This window comes from Lemur catta, chromosome 16, assembly GCF_020740605.2.
Source record: "Lemur catta isolate mLemCat1 chromosome 16, mLemCat1.pri, whole genome shotgun sequence".
In the NCBI taxonomy this organism is placed as follows: Eukaryota; Metazoa; Chordata; class Mammalia; order Primates; family Lemuridae; genus Lemur; species Lemur catta.
This window is the reverse complement of record NC_059143.1, coordinates 36,282,413-36,304,970: the sequence shown is the minus strand read 5'-3', so window position 1 is coordinate 36,304,970 and position 22,558 is coordinate 36,282,413. Positions and strand designations below refer to the sequence as shown.

General features: G+C 41.8%; 2 protein-coding genes and 4 non-coding genes across 10 annotated transcripts; all 6 read left to right on the top strand.

Annotated features, from left to right (window-relative positions):
- Nucleotides 1–13,388: 13,388 nt before the first annotated feature.
- On the top strand, nt 13,389–17,098 carry LOC123621937 (60S ribosomal protein L17). 2 transcript variants are annotated; one of them, XM_045528020.1, is made up of 7 exons: nt 13,389–13,462; nt 14,349–14,401; nt 14,485–14,525; nt 15,151–15,285; nt 15,515–15,613; nt 16,484–16,675; nt 17,017–17,098. In XM_045528020.1, exons 2-7 carry the CDS (start codon nt 14,362–14,364, stop codon nt 17,062–17,064), a joined length of 555 nt encoding a protein of 184 aa, XP_045383976.1. In that variant the 5' UTR covers nt 13,389–13,462; nt 14,349–14,361; the 3' UTR covers nt 17,065–17,098. The 2 variants fall into 2 exon arrangements, with proteins under 2 accessions (XP_045383976.1, XP_045383977.1); XM_045528021.1 differs by lacking the exon at nt 13,389–13,462 and adding an exon at nt 13,759–13,775.
- On the top strand, nt 14,197–14,262 carry LOC123621978. The gene has a single exon (XR_006729356.1). It is a non-coding gene; the product is annotated as a small nucleolar RNA SNORD58 (small nucleolar RNA).
- On the top strand, nt 14,597–14,661 carry LOC123621976. The gene has a single exon (XR_006729354.1). It is a non-coding gene; the product is annotated as a small nucleolar RNA SNORD58 (small nucleolar RNA).
- Nucleotides 15,385–15,450, top strand: LOC123621979. The gene has a single exon (XR_006729357.1). It is a non-coding gene; the product is annotated as a small nucleolar RNA SNORD58 (small nucleolar RNA).
- On the top strand, nt 16,730–16,793 carry LOC123621977. Its single transcript, XR_006729355.1, has one exon. It is a non-coding gene; the product is annotated as a small nucleolar RNA SNORD58 (small nucleolar RNA).
- A 993-nt stretch (nt 17,099–18,091) lies between the features above and the next one.
- On the top strand, nt 18,092–22,261 carry C16H18orf32 (chromosome 16 C18orf32 homolog). Of its 4 annotated transcripts, none has more exons than XM_045528023.1 (3): nt 18,092–18,175; nt 20,791–20,978; nt 21,535–22,261. In XM_045528023.1, the coding sequence occupies exons 2-3, from the start codon at nt 20,814–20,816 to the stop codon at nt 21,598–21,600; spliced, it is 231 nt and encodes a 76-aa protein (XP_045383979.1). In that variant the 5' UTR covers nt 18,092–18,175; nt 20,791–20,813; the 3' UTR covers nt 21,601–22,261. The 4 variants fall into 4 exon arrangements, with proteins under 4 accessions (XP_045383979.1, XP_045383981.1, XP_045383980.1 ...); XM_045528025.1 differs by having other exon boundaries at nt 18,152–18,175; nt 20,796–20,978; XM_045528024.1 differs by lacking the exon at nt 18,092–18,175 and adding an exon at nt 18,182–18,326 and having other exon boundaries at nt 20,796–20,978.
- The last annotated feature ends 297 nt before the right edge of the window (nt 22,262–22,558 follow it).

The following is a 22,558-nucleotide window of genomic DNA, read 5'->3' as shown; positions in this document are numbered from 1 at the left end:
CCAGGGGGTGGCAGCACCTCCCCTCACTCTGTTGAGTTTGGCACTCTCGTTCTGTGTTCTCAGTTCTTGGGTGCTCTTGGCCAAAGAATGACCAGACACACCAAAGTAAGGCAAGCACAAGGTGAAATTTATTGAGTGGGAGTGAGACAGGATTATAGAGCAAGAGAAAGATACAGGTTTACAGAGCAAGATACATACGCTGCAGATAACAACTGGATGGCTCCTGCCTTAATTGCCACCTACTTGGGAGGCTGAGCCAGGAGGATCCTCTGAGTCCAGGAGTTGGAGGCTGCAGTGAGCTGTGATGGCCCCACTGCATTCCAGCCTGGGCGACAGAGAAAGACCCTATCTCTAAAATGATAATCCAATAACAAGGATGATTACATACTTAATATATAAAAGTCTCTACTTTTTCAATATCATGGGGAAGGGCTCTCTAAGCAGCATACAAACATAGAAGGTAAAAGGAAAACATAATAAACTTGACTACACAAAATTTTTTTTCAAACTGCAGTGAAAACAAGTTTCAACAGAGTCAAAGATAATTTAAAACTAAGTTACAGAATATTTGCAACATATAATTTGTTTTTCAATTTTAAAAGATTTTTTACAAATTTTTAAAAAAGAATAAGAGTTGGGGGCAGTGGGAGGAGAAAAGAAGGAAAAAAGAAGAAAACAATAAATTTTTTAAAAAGACAAAAATCCCGTATGTCTTCTTCATGCAAATTAGAAAAAGGACTCCCTTCCTCATGATGTCTTATCTCCACTTTTTGGAAAAACTATCATACTATCGCTAATTTTGTTAGAACAAGACACTTCACTGTCATCTCCTAGAAAAAATGGCATAATAAATATTGAAATCTGCAATTTCTATGATGAGAATAGCCTCCCTATGTCAGACAGTACACAACCTGCACAGCCATTTAACGACATCTATATTCTAGACTCAGATGAGAGTAAACAAAATTTTTCACTTACATGAACATCCATGAGGATTAAAACATTGTGTTGGATGCAGGTAAATTCTTTTTTTTTTTATTCTTTTTGCAAGACGATAAACATCCTTTCCCATTCCCCGAATTCCAGTAGTACCCCCAATCGTTGAAACAATCAAAAACACTCCCATAATTGAACTCCTTGTTCTATTACTTTCCCCCCTTCTCACTACTGCACTTGACTAGTGTAAAAAACAAAACAAAACAAAAACACTCCCAGACCTTTTGCAAGCGTCCCCAGGAGATGGCACTTCCTTTTGAGAACCAGTGGTCTAGAAGTTAGTTGGAAGGGGTGGAAGAAGACTTTAACTCTTCATTTTATGCTTTTCCAAACAACTTGCATTTTTCCCCATATGCATACATAAAAAATGAATAGTTAAAATATAACAATACAAACAAATTAGAGAAAAGAGTGATTCCAATAAAAGACATAAAATCTATGCCAGTACATTATAGACTGTCTACCACAGTCTCAGCAGTGACTAATTGAAAAAGCCTGGTCCAGAATCCAAGCGTTTTGCATCTCTTGGTAGCTTACATCTCCAAACAGGTGAAGGGTATGGAGCGCAACAGCGTTCAGACTTGTTAGGATGGAAAAGCACCTGAAAGTCATGAGATGTTTTGCTGAAGAGTATTAAATGTTAAAATATTTCATTTTATCACATAAACTGTAATCTTACATAAAACCATTTATTTAGCTAACTTGTCTTGCCTTAAAATGTCAATTTAATTAAATTTACACACTAAAAAAGATAACGTGGAACTATAATTAAAATACAGCTGAAAACCAGCGGCCAGGTTTGAGTTTTTCTGTTATTACTCCTCTGTTGCTTATTTACATGTTCTTTTATCTTTTGAAAGCATGCAAGTGGTAGAAAGCACAAAAACTTTCAGAGAAATTAAGACTTTTCTGGAAGCCTAACATAAGTTCAAAATAAAAGGTGTTTAAAAATACTAAAATCCGAATAAGTTCTGTAGTTTCGTTAATAGTTTTGTACCAATGTGGAGCTTCTAGTTTTGTTCATTGCACAGTGGTAATGTAGGATGTTGACATTAGGGGAAGCTGCTGAAGGGTATACAGAGCTCATTGTACTATTTTTGCAGCTTTTCTGTGAGGCAAAAATTAATTCAAAATTAAAGATTAAAAAAATTTATGAGAGGAGCCGGGTGTGGTGGCTCACGCCTGTAATCCTAGCACTCAGGGAGGCCGAGGCGGGAGGATCCCTTGAGCTTCAGGTGTTTGAGACCAGCTTGAGCAAAAGTGAGGACCCCCCCCCATTTTTAAGAAATAAATAAATAAATAAAAATTTATGGGAGGCATGAGGATGTCTGCCTGCCTGGTGACAGGATTTGCAGTCAACGAAATCCTCCACCAGGCAAGGGGATTGTGAGACCTGTCTGGCTACAATTTATGCTCCTTGGTCACTTTGACTACAGCCAAGTGTCAGGAGAAATTTGAATTTGAATGCTGCTGCCTCTGAAATAAGCTAAGAAAAGTACACAAGCTATCTTTAACAATGTGAAGAACCATGATTGAGGTGAGATAAGGATAAAGACACACAGGCACTGTCTGGTTCAGGAGAGTCTCAGGAAACCAGAGGGAGATGAACTTCTTACTGGAGGGAGAACTTTAGCCTGCAGGAGAGGGAGTCACTCGGCCTAGAAAGGTCTAAGGAAGGCAAGAGTGACCTGGAGGGATGGGGAATAAGTCAGAAAAATATCACTGAGCTCATCTGAAGGATGCATTCGGGAAGTCATGAGTGTATGCGAGGAAAGGGCGGCTGTCACAACAGATGCGTAAGCGCGTTCGTTACAGCACGGTTCACAGGAGCAGCAGATTGGAGGTAACCTGGTGTTGCTTCACTAGGAGAATGCTTCAACACACTGCAGAATACCACGTGGCCATTAAAAAGAATGTGGTAGATTAACATAGGCTGTTATAGAAAAAACTCTAATGTATTTTGCTAGGTAAAAAAGAAAAAGCAAGGTATAGAAAAGCACATGAAGTGTGTGTGGAGTGTTACCCTTTATGCTTTTAGAGAGTAAATGCTTACAGATTCATATACTATTGCTGAAAGAACTTCCAAGAAACAGGTTAGGAGTGGGAGGGAGACTCACTTTTCACTGTATGCCTTTCTAGACCTTTTGAATTGTTTTCTATGTGCCCGTGTTCCTGTTTGCAAGTATAAATAAATAAATAATGGTACAAGAGGGGAGGGGGGGGAAGCAGTAGCCGCTGCCCTCCCTCCAATGTTAGGTCTGTCGTGGAGCCATCCTCCCTGCCCAGGTGCAATGGTTAATTTCACATGTCAACTTGGCTGGGCTATGGCACTCAGTTAATCAAACATTATTCTAGGTTGTGTCTGGGAAGGTATTTTTTAGATGAGATTAACATTTAAATCAGTAGACTTTGAATAAAGCAGATGACCCGCATAGCGTGGGTGGCCTCATCCAATCAGTTGAAGGCTTAATGGAAAAAGGTTGGCCTCCTCAGGACATGAGGGACTTCTGCTACCAGACTGTCTCTGGGCTCCAACTGCAACTCTTCCCTGCGTCTCCAGGCTGCCAGCCTACCCTGCAAGATTTTGGATTGGCCAGCCTGCACGATCATGGGAGTCGTCAATGCCTAGAAATAAAACTCTCTCACTACAGATACACATTCTGGTGGTTCTGTGTCTCTGGAGAACTGACTAACACAGCAGGTTCAAGGGAACCTCTGAGCCCAGGCTTGTGCAAAGGCAGAGGGGAGGTGAACTTGGCTGCCTGCTGGGGAAGGGGTGGGGTCTGAGAACTGCTCAGGTGGGGGAGTAGACAGGACCTCACTCTGCGGGGAGAGCTGGGAGAAGGCCAGTCTGGCGGGTCCTCCTGAGCAGGTGGGGCGAGCCTGCTCACATTCCTCCCGTGGGCACTCTGAATACCCCCAAACATTGCTGCTTCCCCTGGCCCTTCCTCACCATCTTTCTTTCCTTCTTCCTCTCTCACTAAGTCCTTTCTCTTCCTTGTTTCTTTGTGAACAAGGTTACACTAATAAGGCAAAAATAAAGATGTTGCTACGTTGCTATTTCCTCTCAGGGTATGATCCCATTTGCCTCAGTTCGGTTATTGGTTGTGCCTTCCAGGGCCAGCAAATTCTGCTGAGCAGAAAAGACGAGTCAATCATCTTGTTACTTGGTCTCAAAGACCCAAATAATAAGTTTGACCGTTTCCCCAGCTTTCATTGTGTGACCAAATAAAACCAGGCGATTCAAGTCAAGATGATTGGAAATGACATGTATAGATACCCTCTTGTTTTCTCCCTTTCCAACTCGTGACACACTGAATTATTCATTTGGACTGTGTTATTCATTCTTCATTCCACCATGAAAGAGTGCATAAAATGATCTCAAACCTAAGGTCCTTGCATTGGGTGGTCCCTTTAGACTAAGTCTCCTTCCATGTGTCCCAGCTTCAATTAAGCAGTCAACCCACAAAGACATACGGAATCCAGTTGTGATGGAGGCAGCGCACTAGGCATTGAAAGAATTCTAAAGGGCAGAAAAAGAGCTGATGGACAAGAAGAGTCCATAGAGCACAATATAAAAATAGATCATGAATAAGGAAAGCAGTATAAGGCTAAAGAAGTGTCAAATCAGAGGGGAGCTCTGGCCTGGGCACTGAAGAGAGAGAGAAATGAAAAAAAATCCTGCCTTAACTTCTGTTAATGTCACTTTATCCCTCCAGCTACCCGGCAGGGGGTGGGTCAGGCAGATCTTCCCATGGTTCAAGTGGGTTCAGTTGGAGCCAACAAATTTCCTGCCACACATCAGGAATGGATGTTGAGAGAGGCCAGTTGCTTTGAAGGGTATTACCCCAGCATGTCAATGCCAAAGTCAGGGCTGGAGCCAGTTGTCCCTATTCCTGATGGGTGTTCTGTTCATTAAATGAGCAAAATGGACAAGGTCATAGCATCAACAGGCAGAAAGGCCCAGAGGCACAAGGGAGAGAGTGAACAAACCAGGCTGGCTGGTGCAGTGGGAGAAAAGACAAGAAAGTGGGGGCCCAATCCCAATTTTCATAGGACATGCATGTGTAGCCGTGCGTGCGCGCGCGCGCGCGCGCGCGCGCACACACATACACACACACACACACACACACACACACACACACACACTCTCTCTCTCTCTCTCTCTCTCTCTCTTTCTCTCTCTCTCTCCCCGTTTCCCTCAAATTCCCTTTCTGCCCGGGAGCATATGAACAAGCAGCAAAGTATTAAGCATGCATCAGCTAAACTCGGATTCAGAAGGACAGCTTTGACCTCTAGGCCCTTGCCCTCCACAGGACTCCAGCTCCAAATGCATTCAGCAGGATTAACATGACGACACAGAAGCTTGCACTTGGGTTTGTCTGACTTTACATCAAAAACTCATAGAAAAAGTAATAGTAATTCAATTCAACCAAATAAATAAATAAATAAGTAAATGGAGCTTTCTCATCCATGCAAAGTTGCACACGTTGTCCCAGAACTGATGAAAGTTTCAGCTACGCACAAAGGAATTATCAGCGAGACAAGGAATTTGTTCTAGGGGCAGTAAATAGTGGGGTGAGGTGTTCACTTCAGCTCATTGGTCTCGGGCCTCCAAATGGACATGACTCCACCATCGGGTGACCAGCTCGGATACATTATAGCCGGGAAGCTGTTGCAACCCCAGCTGATGTGAGCAGGAAAGAATTGACTGTGACTTGCCAAGAGATACTGGGCAGTAGCCACCGCTTTCCCTACAGGGGTTGGTCAGCCTCCTTATCTGCACAGTCAGGACAATAAAACTCCAAGAAAAGTTTCTTTGGAGCCTTCAGAGGGCACTTCCACGTGGGAACAACTGCTGCCATCACCTTGACCTTTACTCCTCAGCAGACTCACAGCAGTAAGAAGGGGAGAATTCTGGGGGCCGCTCTAGAGGGGATTCAGACCTTATTCCCAAGTAAAGTGAAGTTCAACTTCCTCCAGGATATTTCCTGTACTTGACTGATGGGTTCTGCAATGTCCTTCCTAAATGTTCCCTAAGAAACACAGACTCTCTACTTCTGAGAAGATCCTAAATCCAGCAGATCCAGGGGTGGAATCCCCGCCAGCATCCTGGGTAGGGGTCATCCCACCTTGGATGCTGGTTGAACCCATGTGATGAAGGAACTGACCACTTCAGGAGTCAGAAAGCTCATTCTATTCAGGTCCCTGTAAATGCCAGAAGTCCTCTATTTGAAGTTAAATCTATTCCTGATAATGCCTGCTTAGATTTAGTTCTGCATCCTCATCCATGGGATGATCCAAGTTCCAGAAGACTGTCAATGTGGATCCCACGCCTGAGTCACCTTTGCTCCTGGCAAAACACTCCCAGTTTACCTCAATGTAACGCAATGGTTATGAGCTTCAAATACGGCAGGCCTTGTCTGGAATCCCTTCTCTACCCCTTTATACCCAAGTGCCCTCAGCCAATTACTTAATCTTGCTAATCTGCATTTTCCTCGCCTGTATAATGAGAACAGAAATGCCCACTCCAGAGATACTGTGGCCAACAGACCCTGAGACGACTCCTATGGTACCCACCTCCTGGGACTCTCCCTCATTTGCCACCCTGGGAAGCTAGGACATGCACCCTTTGCCCACAAAATGATGGGGAAAAGCTTCTCCTGACACCGAACTGGTGCCATCTAGTGGCCTGTGGTGTCACTCAGCCACCCCACACCAGGAACGTGTCCTTCAAATGAAGTTTTTGTGAATAGTATTAGTGTTTCCTTCTCGTCTAGCCCTTGGCAATATCCAAGACAAATTTTCCCATAATTTCAGTATGCCCTTTCTGGAATTCTCCACCATGACAGACAGGTGTAATGCAAAGAGAGCAAACAGAGTCAGGCCCACCTAGCCCTACACGGAGCATCCTCGCCAACCTATTGGCAGTAGGACGGCGAGTGTCATCTGTCTTACAAAGTTGTGTGGAATACGTGGGAGGAAGCACACATGGCACTCAGTATACAGCAGATGCTCACTGAATGTTAGTTCCATTCTCCTCTCTTCCCCTTTGTCACGGGCCCGTCTTATCTTTTCCCTGAACTCCAGAGGTAGAAGGAGGCAGCTCTAACAGAGTTGGTCAGTGGTGGAATTTTAGACACGAAGACAGATATCCAGGCACAAATTGTATCTTACTGCATTGCCAATTCTACAAAGGCACATTGATCCTAGTCTCATACTCCTCTTTACTTTTTTAGAAGAGCATTTGTCACTGGGTATGTAGAACCAATCAACTCTTTAATACATGTTAATATAATGGAGTTAATATGTTGAAAGGAAATTGAACTAGTGTGTTGAAGAGGAGGCTGGCAAGTGGGTGACTGCACATATAAGATGATGCTCATGGAGCTGAACTTTCGTTCGTTGTTGGGGCATGGGGGTCACTCCCGACCCTATCCAACATTCGGATCCCAGCCAGAAACAGAATTCACCCCAGATGGTTCAAATGAAAAAAACCTTAATGAATGAGTCCTGGCAGAGGGATAGTGATAGTTAAGGGATCAAACAAACAAGCATGGCTTACCTCCCGTTGGGTAGAGGGAGAAAGGAGGAAATGAGGCTACCAGAGCCCAGTGAGACCTGAAATCACAGAGGACCGCCCATCCGGAGCTGTCGTCATGGAGAAATGCGGTTAGTGCTGGGGATTCTCTACAGCAAGCCTGAAATTTTTCTCCATACAGTTCTCCCTTGTGTATATCACTGATTCAACAAATATTTATTGAGCACTATATTATGAACAAGGAATTATTCTAGGCACTGGGGATTAAAAAGAGAAGGACTATGTTCTCACAAAGCTTTATTTTTGGAAAAGGAGGTAAAAATAGAAATTTAATAAGAAAACTAATAAACAAGGTCATTTCATTCAGTGAGATAAGCTGTGAGGACAGTAAAACAAGATGATGTGTGAGGGGAGGAGTTTCAGGAGACTGGGTGGCAGGGGTGCTCTGAGGACTCCTGGAAGGGGCCCACAGGTGATGATCAAACTGCAAATCATGTCAGCCGTGGGTAACTGCAAGGGCAAAGGCATCAAGGCATAAATACATTAATTGTATCCCTGAAGCAGCAAGGAGCCTGTGTGGCTGGAGCAAAGTCGATGGGGAGGAAAATGGCAGGAAATGAAGGCTGGTCAGCTTTGCATGCCACAATAAGGAGACTGGACTTTATTCTGAGTGAAAAGGGAGGTCTTTCAAGGATTTTAACCTGGGAGGTGCTTTGGAGGGAAGAGGGGAGTGTTTGTTATACAATGTAATTTATATTTTTTAAAGATTACATTTATCCGGCAGTTTTAGAAACTGTATTTTGTAAAACAAAATAGCCCTAGTTGATGAGAGAAAGCTCTTTTTACAAAGTCTGCCAAATCATTCCTGACTAAAGAATAGACACGGCAACTAAATACTAAGTCTGAGTCTGAATTTGGCTTGTGGTCCAAAAAAATTTCTATGAAAGATGTTATTGTGATAATTGGTGGAAGTAAAATATGGTCTTGTAGATTAGATAATAGTATCCCAGCAAATGTTAAATTTCCTGATTTTGCTAACTATGATTATGAAAGGGAATTACCCTGTTCTTAGGAAATACACACTAAACTTTTTTTTTTCCTTTCTTTTTTTTTTTTTTTTCTGAGGTAAGGTCTTGCTCTGTTGCCAAGGCTGGAGTGCAGTTGCCCAATCATAGCTCACAGCAACCTCAGACTCCTGGGTTCAAGTGATCCTCCTGCCTCAGCCACCTGAGTAGCTGGGACTACAGGTGCACCACCACCACCACACCCAGCTAACTTTTTAATTTTTTGTAAGATAGGGCCTCACTATGTTGCTCAGGCTGGTCTCAAACTCCTGGCTTCAAGTGATGCTCCTGCCTCGACCTCTGAAAGTGCTAGGATTACAGGCGTGAGCCATCATGTCTGTAAACTATTTAGACACAAAGAGGATAATGTCTCCAATTTACTGTCAAATGATTCAGATAAAACTAATATATATATATGTTTAGGCATATATAATATGTGAATATACATAAATATACACACATAATATGTATGTGTACATATACAGAGAATGAGAAATGTGGCAAAATATTAAAAACTGGTGACTCTAAGTAACGAGTATACTGGAATTCATTGTATTCTCACATTTCTGTAAGTTTGAAATTATTTCAAAGTATAAAATGTTTTTCATCAAAGTCCATCTTCCCTGAAAAAAAGTTTTTCTATTTATTTATTTATTAATTTATTTTGAGACAGTATCTCACTCTATCATCCTGGCTAGAGTGCCGTGGCATCAGCGTAGCTCACAGCAACCTCAAACTCCTGGGCTTAAGCAATCCCTCTGCCTCAGCCGCCTGAGTAGCTGGGACTACAGGAATGTGTCACCATGCCCGGCTAATTTTTTCTATATATTTTTAGTTGTCCAGATAATTTATTTCTATTTTTAGTAGAGACAAGGTCTTGCTCTTGCTCAGGCTGGTCTCAAACTCCTGAGCTCAAACAATCCACCCACTTCGGCCCCCCAGAGTGCTAGGATTACAGGCATGAGCCACCACGCCTGCCCCCTGCTTATGTGTTATATCTAATTGCTACAAAACACATATAAAGCTTTTGTAGTAATTTAAAATTTTGAAATGAATAAACTGCTCTAGCTGCTTTAGATGAATTGTAGGGAGAATTAGGAGGGAAGTATTAATATGTTGACTAGTTGATCGGCAACATGCTTTATTGGCATCTATTCTCCAAGTCTAAGTGCAAGCCAGAGTCTTGCTGGAAATGAAGCTTCTCCTTCATGGGAACTACACACATGGCCAAAGATCTTATGGCTGGGAGCACAGACTGGATGTCATAAAGATCTTGATATTCTCTGGGGCCTTTTGTTACCCAACATAGGAGGGTAGAGATTTGCGTGGGTCCTAGGGGCTGACAAATAGAGGGAGAGTCGGAGGGCTGCTATAGAGCAGCCTAAAGGCAAGACATCAATTCTCTATGAAATTACACAAGGACCCTGCCAAGAAAATCACATACACACCCCCAACACCAGTTAATGGCAAGATGAAAAAGAGAATATCCTTTTAAATTTGACCTTAAAAAATTCACACCTCCTAAAAATTATGCATAATAACTAGAGCTATAATAAAAAAAGCGAACTTTGCATCTTGGGGAATTAAAATGTCTCAGGAAAACGAACAGGATGGGATCCCTTAGGAAAGCCCAGTGAAGAAAAATAATGCTAGATATTCCTCCAGCTCTGGGGGGTAAGGGAAAAACAGGCCTGGCAACAGAAAGGAGAGGCAGCCACACACCGTCTAGAGAAGCAAACAAAGGGACTGCTGCCCTCAGAGTAAAGGATTACATTTTCCTTATTGTTGCAAAAAGAATTCCCTTTTCCTGGCCACTAAGGCCAATTTCTCAGTGAAGCTCAAAGCAGCATTGTATGGGAGACTGAGCAAAGTAAATTCCTGCCCAGGGATTAAGACTTTCCTCCCCGGCTCTCCTGGAGGCCCAGGAGCCAACCCTCTAAAGAGTGTTATACAAGGGGCAGGGGAGGTGGATGATAATGCTACAAGACAGAGCATTGAATATTCACTCATCTGAAAGTCCCCAAAGACATTCCTTTCTAAAAAGATGGTCAAATTTATTCACACTGGCCGATTGATTTACTATGCCAGGCTGACAAACTCTTTCCTAAGAATTTATGGCCTCAACTAAAAGTAGTTGTTTGGACAAACTGTCAAACTCCTGCAGGGCCCACTTGACATCTGTCTTTGTCAGGGCATGGAGGAGAACTGGCTACTTTGAAAAGGCTAAGGGTTTGCCGTTTCCTGCTGTTCCGGGAGATCTACATAGTAAGTGAAGCCCCAGAGGTTGCCATTAAGGAGAACCAAATAGGCCCTGTGCAGTGTCAGGAGGGTTGTACTTAAATTAAATACACCCAGCACTTGCTATTCCATTCCCACCGTCTTCACCCTTGCCAAGCTCTTACTACCTCATGCCTGGATTTCTGCGGTGGCTTTTCTAGTGCTCTGCTGGAACCCAGACAATCTGGACACACCAAGGGTAGGTTTCCCAGGACACCCCACCTGGGGTCAAGACTTATGTGCATTACTCACTGTGGGTTTTGTTTTTTTGCTTTTTTTTTGCTTTTGCTTATTCTCCGCACTGTGGTGTAAAGATATTGAAAGGTAAACAAATAATTGAAAGATGAAAAATTCTTTTTTACAAAGTCCAAAATAAAAAATGCTGATATTGGGCCGGGAGCGGTGGCTCACATAATCCTAGCACTCTGGGAGGCCAAGGCAGGAGGATAGTTCAAGGTCAGGAGTTTGAGACCAGCCTGAGCAAGAGTGAGACTCCTGTCTCTACTAAAAATAGAAAGAAATTAGCTGGAAAACTAAAAATATATATAGAAAAAATTAGCCGGGTATGGTGGTGAATGCCTGTAGTCCCAGCTACTTGGGAGGCTGAGGCAGAAGAATTGCTTGAGCCCAGGAGTCTGAGGTTGCTGTGAGCTAGGCTGATGCCACGGCACTCTAGCCCAGGCAACAGAGTGAGACTCTGTCTCCAAAAAAATAAAATAAAATAAAATAAAAAGTGCTTGTATCTTCTATAATATTTATCTTAGAAAAGAAAAAATGCTGACACCATAATACAATTAGAAAAAAATCACTGTTTTTCAACACCTGCTGCAATAATGGATCTAGGCAATGAACTTCAGTAGCTACTAATGCCATTAGATGAAAAGCTGATGTGGAACTTTAAAATAAAGGGATCACACTGCCAAGTCTGGAACTCACTTGCCCATCTTAATATCAGTACAAATGAGACAATCAGATGCCATTATGTACATCCTTGTTGTCCTAAAGGAAAAACCTGAGGCAAAATTAATGTAAGTGGAGAGTTTACTTGTGCCAAGCTTGAGGGCTACAACCCAATAGCAAAGATTCAAGTTGTCCTGAATATACGCTCCAATTAGCAGCAGTTACAAGTGAGTTTTTTGTTTTTGTTTTTGAGGTGAAGAGGAATTTTATTAATTTGCTGGCAAATGAGGAGGATGGAGACTCACAAATGGGTTTTTAAAGGAAGAAAGAATAGGCAGTTATAAATTGTATACCAAGAATGTACATTATGGTCGGGCGTGGTAGCTCACGCCTGTAATCCTAGCACTCTGGGAGGCCGAGGCGGGTGGATCACTCGAGGTCAGGAGTTCAAGACCAGCCTGAGCAAGAGTAAGACCCCATCTCTACTAAAAATAGAAAGAAATTATCTGGCCAACTAAAATACATATAGAAAAAAATTAGCGGGGCATGGTGGCACATGCCTATAGTCCCAGCTACTCAGGAGGCTGAGGCAGGAGGATCGCTTGAGCCCAGGAGTTTGAGGTTGCTGTGAGCTAGGCTGATGCCCCAGCACTCTAGCCCAGGCAACAGAGCGAGACTCTGTTTCAAAATAAATAAAAAATATAATAAAAAAAAAAGGAATCTGGGGGAGAAGATAAAGAGTTCTGTTTAGGAGCATACTAGGTTTCAAATATTCCCCTTAGAGACCTCCCAGGAAAGATGTCCAGGGAGTAGTTTGATGTTTGGGTCTGGCTCAGGAGGAAGATGTGGGGTGGAGACATTAACTTGGGAGTTCTCAGCGGAAGTCACAGCCATGTGAGGGATGAGAATTACTGAGGAAAGATCATGGAATCAATCCAGCATTTAGCAACAGAGGCAAGTAGAGGAGAGGGACTTGGGACAGAGGTCTGTGGCACTCAGGTGCATTGTCTAGAGTCCATTCACGTGGAGTTTGAGCTGCTTAGGGTGATGGCACGTTGGAAGAGAATACCTAAAGCTAAGTGCTGAGACCACCGCTGACCGTGGGGGAGTAGATGAAATGGGTGAAGAAGAAACAGAAGAGAATGGCAAAGAATTTTCTCTACCAGATGAAGAAGATCTAAAAATGGCAGTGGGAAACAAAGAGGATATTGAACAGAACCTTCACCTTCAATTGATAGGGTGAAATTCTCATTCTGAGCATTTCTGATTAACATAATTACATATCATCCTCTCAGCTTCTCAACTTTTCCTTTACAAACCACTTTCAGAGATTTCTGATCACATAATCAAACCTAACGACTGTTGTCGATTAAATAAAATGTCTCCTTCATATCTAATAATGTGTGGCCCTCTCCTAGAAGTACAAGCCTGCTTTTAATTTTTTAATTGACTGATATTTAACACCCATAAATTTATTTTTGGATTAAAAAAGAGAATTTTGAGACAGTCCCTAAGGAGGCGTCGTTTCCAGACGTTCTTAAAAGTATTCCACACTCCCTTTCTCCTCTGCCCTCCTCCCTTCCTCAGATCTCGTTTTCTTGGGCTGGAATTCTCGCGAGAGATCGAGTTCTCATGAATTCTCCCAGAAGCCACCGCTCTTCCTCTTCCTCTCAAGCGGCCTGAGGTGAGTGTGTCTCTTCGTCGTTGCTCCGAGCGCTCGATCGTCGGTTCATCGCCGCCATCGTGGCCTGAAGGGCTCCGGTCTCGAGGTCCCCGGGAGGAGAACTCCCAAGGCTACTGATTCCTCGCTAGAGGCGGTGTTTTCTCGAGTAGGGGGATGTGGCGGACGCCCGATTTCATGCCGCGGCCGGCAGGCCTCTACGGCCCTCCGAGCGACGCGGTGGGCGGGAGTGGGGACAGCGGGGCTCCTTCTCTGGCGGGGGCACGGGCGGCCTGTGGTCGTGCTGACTCCGATTCCAGAGGTCCAGCGTCTCGCGGTGAGTGGTAGTCGAGTGCGCGGCGCGTTTGTGGCCGCAACGGGAAAAAGTTTCGGGGGCAATAAAGTAAAAACGGATCGAGGCTTTACTCATTTCGACAAAAGTGCAGCACATTCGATGCTTCTTAACGTGGGTAATAGCGCGGAAGTCTGTCGCGTGGGAAGACTGCATCGCTTGTGAAGTGCGTGAATAAAGCGGGTTTCTCTAGGGAAGGAGCGTGTGTAGAGGGTTGTAGTCGAATTTGCCTTGCTAATGCGTTGTCGTTTCACGCGTGGGGGAGCTGGGGTTGGATTGAAGCAGGTTGTATTCTTCCTTCCAAAGGGAAGAGAGGGCTGAAGATGTGCTGCGAGTTTTGCGTAAGCACTGTCGTAGTACTCGTAGGTGCAAAGGGAAAGAAAGCACTTGGTGGGGGAAAGGATGGCTGCGATGATGGCATTTCTTAGGACACCTTTGGATTAATAATGAAAACAACTACTCTCTGAGCAGCTGTGGGTGGCATTCTTAATTTAAACTGCATTGGTCATTATAAATACGTATTATTGACATAATTATGCTGTGCTCCCTCCATTCCAGGTGATCTGTGAAAATGGTTCGCTATTCACTTGACCCAGAAAACCCCACAAAATGTAAGTGAATAAGTATGTATTTCCTATTTGGGAGTAGGCATAATAAAATACCCAAAATTAACCAAAACGTTTTTATTTTCTAGCATGCAAGTCAAGAGGTTCAAATCTTCGTGTTCACTTCAAGGTGTGTGAATCACAGTTATGATCCAAATGAGTCTACGTGTTCAGTATTATCTTACCATTCCACAAAGCTGGCTGCAGTGATGTCTTTCTTAGGACACCTTTGGATTTACCATGAAAATTAATGAATTCTGAGCAGCTACCTCTAATTTAGACACTGACTATCAATATAATGAGCTCTTTGATTTAGGATTTTTGGAATTGAGTAAAACTACCAGAGAACTATTTGAGAACTTATTTGTGCAGGTCAATATGGGACACAAAATTGTAATTACAAGATGATGAAATTTCAACATTTTAGAGAGTAAATAGAGGTGTAGGATTAATCTTTCTGAGCCTCAAATGAAGTCTTCCTGGCTCCTAGATTTTATTACCTCATCTCAAATATAGGAAGGGCACAGTGGCTCACGCCTGTAATCCCAGCACTTTGGGAGGTTAGGTGGGAGAATCTCTTGAGGCTGAGTTCAAGACCAGCCTGGCTGACATAGTGAGACCCTTGTCTCTTTAAAAAACAATAGAAAGGGGGTTTTAACTGACAGGCATTTTGAAGATCTGAAAACTTAACGTTTACTTGTTAAATAATAATACCTTGGCATGGCTAACCAGCACTTTTTATTGTTCATACTTAGAACACTCGTGAAACTGCCCAGGCCATCAAGGGTATGCATATACGAAAAGCCACCAAGTATCTGAAAGATGTCACTCTAAAGAAACAATGTGTACCATTCCGACGGTACAATGGTGGAGTTGGTAGGTGTGCCCAGGTGAGACCTTTTAATTGCCATTTGAAAAGACAGATTGTATGGGGAAGTGGTTGGTACCATAAGAATGGCTAAGATCTGCCTTTATTAGACTTTTTCTGGTTGCTGCGATGACAGTCTGAGGACACTTTTGGATTAACCATGAAAGACACCTTGATGTTGAATAAAATATATTGATCTTTGGTCTAATGTATTTAAGTCAGGGAAAATAATTACCTCTCTTCTATTTCAGGCCAAACAGTGGGGCTGGACACAGGGTCGGTGGCCCAAAAAGAGTGCTGAATTTTTGCTGCACATGCTTAAAAATGCAGAGAGTAATGCTGAACTTAAGGTACCCAAACCATTAACATCCTTATATACATAACTTGGATGGTTAATCAATGTTGCTGTTGTTCAGATATATATCCTTGATTGTCTTGATGTCTTTCAAACACTTGCTTGAAAATTCTTATTTACGTTTCTTCTTGGAGTATACCCAGAACCAAAGCTTGTCTGTAGATTCCTAGAAGTATGGTCTATAGTCTGTTTAACCCTAAGGCTTAGTGTTCCCTTATCCCCAGAGTTTTAAAAATTTTTTTCTCCTTTTGTTTCAAGGGTTTGTAGCCTTTCTTGGGCTGTGCGCCTTTTTGGTTGTATGGTTAATTATGAAAATGATTGCTTTAGCAGTGGTTAATGTGGTTTATTGCCTATATTCCTAGTGGAGAGATGTTACATTTCGGATATAACTTAAAACAATGATGTAATTAACAAAACAAGTGCTTCTCCATTTGGAGTATTAGCCATTATTTTTGCATTTGAGGATCTGGGCCAGAACCAGAATTAGTAGTTTATGTCTGTCTGGCTCCAAACCTCTGCCTTCTAAGCCATGCTGCCATAATCTGTTGATCATCAGAATTCATTCCAAACTCAAGCTTGGAATTTGGCTCTACCTTATTAATTCTTCAGTCCTCTTTAATGACCTTCAGGAAGCCCACTCGTAGACAACATGATTTAGCACACTGAGTTTGGTGGTGACTTAAGACACTTAAAGGTGAAAGCAGACAACTTCTTGGACAAATAAGCTATTTTAAGTCTTGAAGGATTGCCTTCCAAAAATGATTCATTAGGACAAGGTTAGGAATTAGTATTTACCAATGGTAGTTTGTGGTGTTAAGATAATTTAAGATGTTACTTGATTTTGTTCTCCCTCCCCTCTTACCAGGGTTTGGATGTAGATTCTCTGGTCATTGAGCATATCCAGGTGAACAAAGCACCCAAGATGCGTCGCCGAACTTATAGAGCTCATGGTCGGATTAATCCATACATGAGCTCCCCCTGCCACATCGAGATGATTCTCACTGAAAAGGAACAAATTGTTCCAAAACCAGAAGAAGAGGTTGCACAGAAGAAAAAGGTAAATTAGTAGTTGCTTGGTTTTGTTTGTGTGTGGTATTAGAAAGATTTGTGGTTGCTATGATGACTATCTTAGGACACCTTTGGAATAACCATGAAAGGAAACTATTCTGAGCAACCTGGCCCCACCTAGATGTACACAGCCATTTCAAACATGTCTTCTCTTCTTACCAAATGAGTTTAGCTTCCACTTTTATCATTTAAGTACTTATTTTCTGTCCTTGTTCTCAGTCCCTTACAACTGGGCTTCCTGTGCCCAGTCTTCCACATAAACTCAAGTCTCTGAGATGTAGTGTGGGTTTTTCCAAGACACTTAATCTTTGTATTTTTGTTTTTCCCCAGATATCCCAGAAGAAACTGAAGAAACAAAAACTTATGGCACGGGAATAGATGCAACATAAAATAAATGCAAATAACAGTAAAAGGATGTTGATTGTCTTTATTAGCAAACCTGTTTCACTTGTCTTCACAAGATGGATCCAAATGGGTTTTCTCAGAGGCACAGATTACTTTGCCATTAAAACACATTTCATTATCCCAAGAAGGAACTTTACAAAATTTCTTTTTAAACTGCAGAATAATCCGGTGTATTGAAATATGAGTTGAGCACAGCTAATCTGTAATGCTCCAATTAGTGTCGAAAAAAGTTCCAGATTTTGGAGTTTCTTGGATTAGCAATGCTCAGACTGTTAGTTTATCAGTTGGTGAACTGAAGGGTTTTGTGGGGTTGGTTTTTTACTATTACAAACAAAAGCTGGGAGCCTTTGTGTAAAAATGTTTTTATTTTTCTTTGGTATATATTCCAGCGAAATTGCTAGATCATGGTAGTTTCAATAAACGTGGGGAACTGCCAGGCGTTATCAAAGAGGCTGCATAATTTACGTTTCCACCTGCAGTGCATGAGGGCTCCAATTTCTACACGATCTTTGCAGCGCTTTCCAATTTCCATCTACGGGGTGTCCCCAAAGCCCCCGTACGTAAGTGATAGGGGCCGTTCTAGTTAAATGTACCTTTACAAAATATTCACCACGATTTTTTTCTTTGGAGACTTAATGGGACACCCTGTATATGCCTGTAGCTTCTCAGCACTGATGTTTACGGTTGACTTTAGTTTCTGCTGTTGAATTTATGATATTTAAAACGGAGCGAATAGCTTAACCACAACTGCATCTGAGAACAGTCTAGCTATAGTGCCAGCGGTGTGAGTTTCCCTGCGGGTGGTGAGCCTTGGGCACAGCCCTCATTCTTAAGAATGTTAAGCTCTGGGCCAGGGCATAGCTCGGATTTTCTTCTCGGAGCTGATCTTTGAGGCGGGCGCTTGGGTAACACGAATCCCCGCGGCGCCGGAAGCTCCTCCCGGGCGTCGGTCTACGTGCCGTGCGTCCCCGGGCTGGCGCAGGCGTGCCTTTGTCAGCCTCTGTGCGGGCGCCCATTGGCCCGACAGCGGCTCGTCCCTCCCTCCGGAAGTGCAGACGTTGTCATTTGTGCTTCGTGATCACGGGTGAGCGGGGCTGGGGTGGGCCCGCGCTAGGGGCCGTGGGTGGGCTCTGGCCTCGGGGCTCCCGCCGCGCCTTCCAGCTGCTCAGCAGGCTCCAGCCCGGCGCCTCGCGGCCCGCCTGCACTCTCCGGGGACGCCCCGCTCCGCTGTCACGGTACACTCCGCTCCCAAACGCTTGCCTCTACCGGCCTCCCCTCGCCCTTTCCCGGACACCGGCCTCGCCCACCCACCCTCCGTACCTCCGTTCCGCCGCTCCTTTCCTTTATATCCGTTTGTTCTTTTCCTTGGCCTCGTATTGTCGGTTTCAGGTCCTTTTTGTGATCCTCACCATGAGCCCTTATCTACGTTGTCTTTGACTCAACCCGTCCCCGCTCCCTGTGTCTCCACTAAAATGATACGCCGAACTGGGTTACTTAGAGAGGCGGCTCTCCTACGACAGCTGCCCTGTTTCGGATAGAGCCTCGAGCCCTTTCCTCATTCCATTGTTCTGGACTAGATGGAGTGAAAGAAGATTCCTCAGCAACAATTTTTATCCATTTTGCTCGATTTGTTGGCTTGGAGAAGGTAGCTGAAATGATAATGAATCTCTCCTAGCCACCTTCTAGAGTTTTCTAACTAACAATTTCCACGTGTATGAAGTAAAGTATCTTATAGAAAAGAAAGGATTAAGTGATAAAATACAAGTAGCTTCATTTTGAAGAGAGCTAAAAAGGTTTATAAAAAGCTTTATAAAAGCCATAATTGTGGCATAAGTAATTAGTAGTATTTGTTCTTGAGAGTTTTATTTATAACATAGTGTCTATGAACTTATTGAAAACACAACGATTATCTTTATGATGGAGAGATTGCCAGTCACCAACTTAACCTAGTAGTGGTTAACATTGGCTGTTGTCTTGAAGGTGTTTAGTTGGTGTTGAAGAAGAAAAGTCAACAGCATTGAGCTAGGAAACGAACTGGGAATAATGGTCTTGGTTAACTCTAGTTACTTAGTTACCTCTATGTGAACTTTGAACAGGTCACAACTTTTGGATTTTTTCCCCTTTTTATAGTAATACTTATACAGCACTTAATATATGTGGACACTGTTCGGATCTTTGTATTCATATTAACTAACCCACACTACATCCTTCTGAGATAGGTACTGTTATTGTCTTCATTTTACACATGAGGAAATTAAGGTACAGTCTGATTAAATACCTTTCCCAAAAACACTATCAAGAAAGTGGTGAAAGCAAGTCTCAAATCCAGGTAGCTGGTCTCCACTGAAGACAGCTTAACTGCTGTGAGAGTGCAAGACCTGATCACCTCTGAACTCCCTTCAGATTAGATTCTAAATATCTATAGTCAAAAATAATGATTCCTCGAAAAATGCTGAATAAGACTCAGTGCTCGTTTGGCTTATTTTAAACAGAGAATATGTTCTTTAAAATTTTGGGACCAATTATTTTGGTGAATTCTTAAATTGTTACTGGAATTTAACCAGGGATTGTTTCAGAGTCCAATTATGAATCCTTTGCAAAACAGCTGGCTTGATACAAATTTACATTTTTATTTGTTTATAGTTCTTGTTTGTAATTCATTTCAAAGCCAGATTCAGATTGGGTTCCCCGGTATTGTGAATTACTTAAAAATTGCCTCAGTGTAGTTATGGTGCTGACTCATTTGCCAGCAAATATTACTTAATTTACAATATTTTGAAAATAAGAGATTTTAAGATCCTGGATTATGCCTTAGGCACTGTTGAAGTTTCTTACTTTTTAAGGCCTTCCATCCTACTCTAAGGAATTAAAACTTCTTTTAAATTTAAAAGGCCTTTTGGCTTAATAATGTATTATGGAACTAGTATTGATTCTTTTCCAAGAAGTTGCTGATTTTTGAGAAATTCCAATATAATTTCTAATCATCAAAGAAATTAGAAGCGTTAAGTTTTTGAAATGGATGATTTACTTATATGATAATGTTAAATAAAATTTTTATTACTGGGCACAACTTTAATTATGCCCTTAAAAATAAAAGCAAAGTATATCAAGGGAGAGTTGTTGCCTGGGAAACATCAGCTGGGTTAGCTGATTTGCAGCCTAGCCGTCTTTGTCCAAAGTAATGTATTGGTAACTTTCAGATTGTGGATTTGCCTTCAGCTTTGTGGGTTTGGCTAATTGATGTCATCAGTCCCTGAAGATTGGGACTTGGGAGTTAACTTAAACTAAGTCTGCTCCACACTTAAAGAGAGTATAAGCTGTAATACTAAGTTTAAAGTTTTCGTGCCTCCATTTTTTAAATCTGCAAATTTAAGATAGCAAAGGCACCCAACCTCACTGGGTGTTTTGAGGATTAAATGAATTGATGAATGTAAACTGCCTAGCACCTACCAAGTGTTGGTGTCTTTCCTTTATCATCACATTTATAATTAGGGAGCAGTGATTGGAAAGGTTTGGAAACAGGCACTTCACTATTATTTTCATGTCTACTACCTATTATGTTTTTACCTCAAAGATAGCAAATGATTTTAGCGAATGATATGTTTTAAGTTTTTCCTTCACTGTAGAAACAGTCCTTTCAGATATTGTAATCTAGGTAAATTCATTACTCTGCGATGAACTAATTTTTTTCTTTTACAGTTTAGGAGTTCAAGCCTGGGACAATGGTGTGCATTCCTTGTATTGTCATTCCAGTTCTGCTCTGGGTCTACAAAAAATTCCTAGAGCCATACATATACCCTCTGATTTCCCCTTTTGTTAGTCGTATATGGCCTGGAAAAGCTATACAGGAATCCAATGATAAAAATAAAGGCAAAGTAGACTGTAAGGTAAGAACATTCAAATACCTTGAATAAAAGTGGAGAAAGGGGGTGGTACTTGGGTAAAACACTTGGATTTTGAAAAGGCAAGTTTTTGGAACCAGAAGCTTCAGTAATTTGTCTCCAATCTAAGTAATTAAGATTTGGCTTACACTATGGTTTTTAACTGGGCCTGTGATTAATACATTAGTTCCCTGCCTTACGCCAAGATGATAACCAGTATTTCCTGGCTGGTAAGCACAATAGTAGATAGTTAATGGATGAGAGAGATGGTACACATACAAGCCAGTTTCACTGATTGATAACTTTGTTAAGAGATTTAATTGGAAGGATCACAGAATTTTTTAAAAAAATAAAATTATTTTTTTAATGAATATTTACACAACTCTGTAGATATTGGTGCTTGTTAGGTTAAACTTTGACTGTTTGCACTAATTCAGCAATCCTGCACATTTCTGGAAGCAAAGTTTTTTCACTCTGGTTTGTTGTCTATTTGTAAAGAGTATGTCTCTTATAATAGAGTCTTTTTATTGTAATAATTCCTAAAATGCTTTTTTCATTTTAGGGTGGAGACATAAATGGATTACCAACAAGAGGATCAACAGAAATCTCTGAGAAAAAGAAAGACTAAAGCAATTTTCCCAAAGGATCTCGTTTTCAAAATGGACCTGAAAATATGAAGCACCTTCTTTGTAATTGTCTCTGACCTTTTTCACTGAGACCAGAATTCAGGATAGGTAGGTTAGATGTTCACCTGATACTAATCAGGAAATACATGGTATCTGTATTTAAAATGTAGTTAGTTATATTTAATGACCTCATTCTTGAGTTCCTTTTTCACTAATGTAGCTTTCATTTCTATTATTGCTGTTTTAACAATATGAATAAATAGAAGGTTTGTGCCAGTAGACATTCAGTTACTAAACCAGTACTTAAAAACCTTTGGTCTTTCATTCACATGCATTGGACTGCTGTTTACTCTCATTTCTTGGATCCTCAAATTTGAGTGGAGTGCAGTTTTACTGTGAAACAGTTAAGTGAGACTGTGCCATGAAATGAAGAGTAGAGTTGTTGGAGATGATGATGATGTGAAACATAAAGATACACTTACTGTCCAACACGATGGAGCAGCTTGTCCGTGCAAGTAGGAATTACTATTTATTGCTCTGAGAAGATAGAAAAGACAGGAAAACAGGAAACCTCTTTTACATAAATATCTACTGTATATTATAAAATTCTAATCCTTGTTGCGTTCCTTCTATTCCTACAGATGTATTAAACATACAGTTTAACTTGTGGTTCTTTTTTCTTTTAAAGTCTATTTAAATATTTAAAAGGGAAATTTTTTACCACATCAGAAAACAGAATTTTACTATTTTGATAGCATGTGGATAGTGGTGGGACAAAAGTTATCTCCAAAATTTAGATACTACAAAATTTAGTAGTTTTCAACAATAGTGACTTGACTGGGTAGTTTACTGGTCTGGGCTCGCTCATACGGCCAGGGCCTCTATGTGGCCTTTCATCTTGGGCTTCTTTACTTCAGTGTAGGGATCTATAAATATTCAAAGATGATGAGATATGTCTTT